At 39.5% G+C, this 6,742-nt stretch overlaps 1 protein-coding gene across 5 annotated transcripts in view; it reads left to right on the plus strand.

Annotated features, from left to right (window-relative positions):
* The window catches only part of KCNQ5 (potassium voltage-gated channel subfamily Q member 5), a 284,367-nt gene extending 278,761 nt beyond the window's left edge, over positions 1 to 5,606 (plus strand). For 4 of the 5 annotated variants that reach the window (XM_065055277.1, XM_065055273.1, XM_065055274.1 and 1 more), the window contains one exon: positions 20 to 5,606. In XM_065055277.1, the coding sequence (XP_064911349.1) occupies positions 20 to 961 (942 nt within the window). In that variant the 3' untranslated portion in view covers positions 962 to 5,606. 5 annotated transcript variants of the gene reach the window in all.
* The last annotated feature ends 1,136 nt before the right edge of the window (positions 5,607 to 6,742 follow it).

Below are 6,742 nucleotides of genomic sequence, written 5' to 3' on the forward strand. Positions count from 1 at the left end.
TTTTCCTCTCCTCCTATAGGTACAATCCATTGAGTCAAAACTGGACTGTCTGTTAGATATTTATCAACAAGTTTTGCGGAAAGGATCTGCATCTGCGCTCACTTTGGCTTCGTTTCAAATGCCCTCTTTTGAGTGTGAGCAGACTTCTGATTACCAGAGTCCATCCGACAGCAAAGACTTGTCCAATTCTTCACAAATGAGTGGATGTGTACCCAGATCAGCTAGTGCCAATCTGCCTCGTGGCCTGCAGCTTGTACTGACACCAAATGAATTTAGCACTCAGGCTTACTATGCTTTTAGTCCAGCTATGCATAGTCAAGCAACGCAAGTGCCAAATGATGGACCTGCAACAGTTAATAATACATCAAACCAAATAAACCAGGCGACTAAGCCAGCAACTCCAACAACATTACAAATACCACCTTTCTCATCAATGAAGCATATCAATAGGCCTGAGCCCGTTCATATCATTCCTGTAACCACCCAGGAGAATATTTCCGATGTCACCGCTTGCCTTGTTGCATCAAAGGACAATGGACAAGTTGCACAGCCCAGTGTGACAAAGGATCGCACATGGAGAAAAAGTCTGGATACAGAAGGGGAACCGTTGCTCTCAGTTAAACCTGTGGTGCAAATGGATTTAGGAAAATCTTTATCTGTACAAAACCTTATACAGTCAACAGAAGAACTGAATGTACAGGTTGCTGGCAGTGACTCCAGCAGTTCCAGAGGCAGCCAAGATGTATACTCCAAATGGAGGGAGTCAAAACTATTTATAACTGATGAAGAGTTGGAAACAGAGGCAGGAACAGAGACTACTGAAGCCATCTCGCGCCCGTTAGTGGAAACAACTCTCTCTGCTGACTCTCTAAGGACTGGAATATCAAGATCATCTCAAAGCATTTGCAAGCCAGGGGATGGTACAGAAGCACTCAATCTGCTCCACGTCAAACTTAAATAACAGCTTGTGGGCTTTCTTCATTGGCTGGGTCATTCCTCTAGTCATACATATCATAGCATGAACTGTTTTGAAAGCCTTTTTAATGAGATAAAATCACAAAAATCAGGATGAATCTGAGAAGCAGTTGAATGAGCCCATATCTCCTAGTTGCATGAAAATGCATGTTTAAGTGATGGCAAACGTTCACATTTACACCTACAGTACGGCAGCTTTATGTAGTACAGTAGGTTTAAATGATGAGTTGCCTACAAAGCTAATGCTGCAGGATGTATCAAAAAGCAAAAATTTGAGCATTTAGACCTAGTGCCGTTTCTACAGGGCAGAAGTAAAAATCATAGGGTTTAAAGCACTTTGCTTCTGAACTAATTAAATATATATAATGTCCTGATTTAGATGATAGTTTATGTTTACAACAAAAAAAAAAATCTATCTACAGCTGCTAGCAAGGTACCAAGGAAACCAGTAATACGGGACTAGAAATGGCTGCCAGTTGCAAGATACACACATTAGCTCATCAGTAATCAGTTATTTTTAACTCTGAAAACCAGTACGTTAATACCCATATGATATTTTGTGATTTAGTGTTGTGGCAAAAGTACCTGACACACCACTATCACATTGTTCTTTATAAAGAGAACATTATTTTGCTATGAAGAGTTTGTATTTTAGGGATTGGGGCTGGCCTCCGAAACGGATAAGCTGGGTGACTGCACTAAAAATCATGGGGAATCTCTCCTTCTTCCAGTCTCATTGAGGAGCTATCTTGTGAATCTGAAACATGTGGCAGCAGTAGGTGAGGGAAGGAAGCAGGTGCTGCCTTTATTGTTGAAGCAATACTTCCTTCTGCGAAAATTCTGGCAATTTTTCTCACCGTCCCAACCTGATACCATGACAGCACTTCATAAGGCTAGGAAAGAAGGGAAAATGAGGAACTGAGATCTAGAGTAAAACTAAAGATGACAGAACATGGAAGAGAGAAAGATAACACAATCAATGAAGAAAAAAATTATTTAGATGGGCAGGAAGGGAAATGATTGCAGAAAATAAAAGAAGGAACATAAAAAGGCAAGATTTTTTTCTTTTAATCCAGCCAGTCAGTCAGAGATATTGAGTGCTATTTCCAAAAAAAAAAAAAAGACGCCATGTAGGCAATCGGAAATGGAAATAGAAGTAGGAAAGACCACCCTAACTGGGGAAAAAAAAAAGCATGAAGGCACAAGGTTTTTTGTTTGTTTGCTTTTTAAATAAAAGGGGAAGAGAGAGGAAAGTGTTCACACTCTTCTATCTCAACACAGTGTCCCAACTGCAGTCATTTCTTGTGAACTTTCGAAGAAAGGCCCTTCAGACTCTTTCCTCCTAACACCCAAGTTTTCAGTTTCAAAGCCTACATCAGACCGAGCATTCCTGCTTGATACATCCTCTTTTATTTTTTTTTTCCTCATCCTAAACTATGCTTCGCTTATGCTGTGAGGCGGGAGTGCTGTCAGTGCCTATCTGCACATTCCCAGCCAGGCTTTGCCGCAGTTAGAGCCCTGTGGAGCCCAAACAGGCCTTGGCTCTTCCCAGCTGAAGGAGGTTTCTGTGCGTTGCCTCCCCCCAGATTTACACCCCCACACCCTGCACCCCAGGCTCGGAGAGAACCTGATTTGGGCCCAGCTTGCCCATAGCAGCAGGAACACCGAATGTAGGGAGGTGCCAGTGCCAGCTCACTCAGGGCAGTGTTTTCTCAAGGCCCAGACCTGCTGGGAACTTAATATTTATTAATACATCCAAAATGTCACTCCAGTCTTAACCATGGCTAAATGCTGTAGATTGTATAGTGAAGGACTTGATCTGTTTACTATGAAACCATTGTAATTTCTGCTTCCATAGTTCCTTTACAGAAGTACTCCTGGATGTTCCATGATAACCTTATTCTGTGAAAGTAAATGCAAACTGTAGAGTGTATATATTGTGTTGTTATACGAGGTCCATGGATGGTACACTGTTCCAGGGCTTATGCCAGAGCAAACTTCAGCTGTTAAATCCTGAAAGATACCTCGAAGCACAATTTCCTCACCTACTGATTTGCCATATTATTTACCACATTCTTTCCTGTCTTCTTTTATGTGCAGTCTGATCATATTAAAGCCTGATTACAATAGTAATTTTGTGAGGATAAATAAGGGGTTTTCCACATCTCAGTTCATTTAACCATTAACTTATTTTTGAATGTCTACAGTTTTTCCAGAGAGATCTATAAGTTTAAAGGCCTATCCAAAATTTTAAAACTTACAAGTCTGGGGTTTTTTTAGGCTTTGCTTTCTTTTTGCTAATGGTTTACGGTGCCTTTCTTGCCTTTCACACAAAGCCTCCCACTGGCCTAAGCGTAAACCCGCACCTAGGTTCAGTTAAGGAGCAAGAGAGAGGACACACAGCAACTGTGTGTCAGTAACGGAATTCCCCTCCCCTCCTTGACAAGATCAATTAATCGAGGCATCATTAATTGGACTCCACTCTTCCACCTTCACCTGCACGAGCAGGTGGCTGCACCCCCGTTGAGCCCAGGAGGCATCGATGGGAGAACTGAGCCCTGGCCCTGCCGGTACGGGTTCCGTACACAAACAGGCGTCGGGCTTTGCCGATCATTTATCTCACGGAAACTTGGTATTTTTGCCTTAAATGACATGCTTGAGTCCTTCTAATTTTAAGTTAATTTATTTAATACAATTTTATGCACAAAAGAATGAGTTCTATAAGTTATGTATGAAAATTTTAATGTCTTTACAAAGTACTAATAAATCCAAAAGATCGTATCTTTTCAAATTATGGTTTAAAATCCTAATTTTTTTCTTTTATGCTCACCGTTATTATTTTTGTAGCTGCAAGTCTTATCATATAGGAATTTTTTAACATAATATTGATAGAGAATAGAAAAAATAGTGAATATATGAAACTCTGGAGAGGAAGAATTGTTTGTTTGGGGTTTTATAAGCTTTGCTCATATTTCCTTATTAGGCGTTTCCTATTTCTATGCTCTCTCTCTTTAAAAGACAGTGTCATGATTGACAGTCATTCATTAGTTTCACGAAAGAAGGAGCTGTCTGGCTTTTCAAGTCTTGTCCTGAGCTGCTTATTAAAGTCCAGCTCATGACAGCGAATAAGAATTGTTCATGAGTAGGGACAAGGGACAATTTTTTTCTAATTTACAATCCACTTGAGGATTGTTGAAGAGAGAATTTGACCTTAAGTAAGAGCTTCAGGAACTAAGCCTTATCCGAATAACTGTTTTCTGATCAGCTTGTTTCTTGTACCTGATTGAAGAGAGAACTGAAAGGAATAGTTTTGATTATTATTATTATTTGTTTAAAAATTTGTATTTGGTCCTGGCTTATATGATCTATACTTTTTATTTAAATATTAATATAGTGTTTTAGCCTAGGGTTCAAGATTGCAAAGATCATACACTTTCATTCACAGTGCCCACAGTTGTTCCATGTTTTTGAGATAATCCTACTTAGAGTGACTGCTCTCATTCTAGTATGGTGATGAGTAATTCACCTGCTCTTCTGTGATGAGTCAAATCATACTGAATTGCTGACGTATAGTAGAACATCTGATGTACAGCAGTATTTCTGGATTGGGACCTGCAATCCTTACTCAAGCAAAAATTCTATGGAATTCATTCATTCTGTGGAATTCAGGATTTTTTCTTGAATCGGGAGCTCAGATTCAAATCCTTATTTTGTTGGGCATCTGTTTAAAGTGAAAATGGTAATATTCCAGTTATTTCCTGAGGAAACTAATACTTAGCTGAATTTACCCATGTCACATTGACTATATAAAAAATAACGCACAAAGTATTGATGTAAAAAGGGAAGAAGGGACATTTTTAAAAAAGCACAGAGAAAAGAACAATAATCAGAAAATATGAGTAAGCAGGAAAATAAAACATAACAGCAAATGAACGAAAAAAGTGTTTAAACACCTGAGGCTAAATTCATCCTTGGATGGCTTCACTGACTTCAATGAGTTCACTGCCCAACTGGGTGAAGTTCAGCCTCCGTTGGGATGATCAGGTTCAGTTCCACCCACCTTAAAGGAACTGAACCCACCTATACCAGGAATGAACTTGCCTCTCTGGGACAACTTTTATCCTGACTCATATGTCATGCAATCCTTTTGGATTCATTAGGTTTGAATGAAATACAGGTCAGAAAAGAATTTGCCCCAGATACTTCTGCTTCACTTTTTTTTTTTTCCAAGTGTGTTAATCAACTTAATTCAAATGGATTACAACATCACACAAAGTGCTGTCACTGTCTTAAAAAGGTTAATTGGTTTTTGAAATAAGAATTGTCCCCTGCAGTGTCAGTGGAAGCATGTAATATTTTCTTGTTCATTCACCTAGATGCAAATGTGGCCGTTCATTCAGCTGTGGCCACACATAAGTCAATTCCAGACATATCCAATATCATCTGCTATTGGAAGCATTTTTTACTACTTTGAAAGAAAAAAAGCCAGTTTCCTAACAGGCTTAGAAAGCACGAAGGCTGCTTTCACTGACACTGCGATGACATTAGCCAGTACATTACAATGTTAATTGTAACTTCTTGACAAAGTTGAATCCATATTGTTGTTAATAAAAATGATTTGAAAAGTACAATGCTTACTGTTTTTTTTTTCCCTTGTATAAATGTTTGTATAGTGTAAGTACATATCAGGCAAAAAAAAAATTAACTTGCTCATTGTTTTCCTTTTGAAGTTTTGTATTTTTTTTATTAAATGGACCCAAACACCACGAAGGCAGTTTGCTAGAATAAAACATGCACAAACTAATCTGATATGTTCGGTTTCTGGTAACTGTTTATAGCAGAGTTCACTGAAACTTCAGATGTTTCAGTACTTCTACGAAAATTAATTTGAAGTTATTATTACCTCCCCTGTTAGATAAACAGGAATTGATTCAGGATCGGCAACCAGGGGAATGTGTGAGGAGCAGGATTCCTAAGTGAAGGCCCATCTGCTACCTCAGTTTAACTTGAAGCCTAGGTGAAGCCCGTTCCTCCGTGCTTAATCGTGAAAGTTGCTCTAGAATGCTACTGCACCAAACCTACAGCCTTCTTTCTTCACTGTGCTCTTCCTGCAGTCCTGCTGAAGATAAGCTTTAGTATTTGAGTGTAAAGTACCAAATAAAGAGAGACTGCCCTTGTGGTGAAGTTACTGCCTCCTTGGAGGCTGCAAAATCAGAGCAAAGCATTTCCTTGTATAGCTGACCCCTTACCTCTGTGATGAACGTAATCCTAGATATTAAAATATAGAGATGCGTCTCCAGAAAGGCATATTTTTTGTGACAGCCATTTGTACCCACAGGCTGCGTGAACAGTGCAAAGCTCTGCCTAAAAATAAACACAGGACAAGAAAAAAGGCAAACGTATGCTTACTTTTGCGTTAAACCAGGACATCTTGCTTTAGGTGTACACAGAGGTAGTCGGGAAGGGTGAGAAGGCAGCAGTGTGAAGTTTTTACTGTTTTGTTACCCTGCAGGTCACAATGGCCCAGCACAGGCAGCAATGTGCATCCGTACAGGCACACACATAAATGTTCACTGCTTACCTCTGTGCAATAGGAGTACAGGACTGTGCATAAAAGGCAAATTTAAATGGTCACTTAAAAGATTTTGAACATAATTGATTGAAGGGGAAGTGGGTGATGTTAGTTTTTTCTCAGGGTTTGTTTGGGGGTTTTTTCACTATTTTTTCATTGTGACAGTGACCGAACACTGGCACAGGTTGCCCAGGG

This window comes from Columba livia, chromosome 3, assembly GCF_036013475.1.
Source record: "Columba livia isolate bColLiv1 breed racing homer chromosome 3, bColLiv1.pat.W.v2, whole genome shotgun sequence".
Classification (NCBI taxonomy): domain Eukaryota; kingdom Metazoa; phylum Chordata; class Aves; order Columbiformes; family Columbidae; genus Columba; species Columba livia.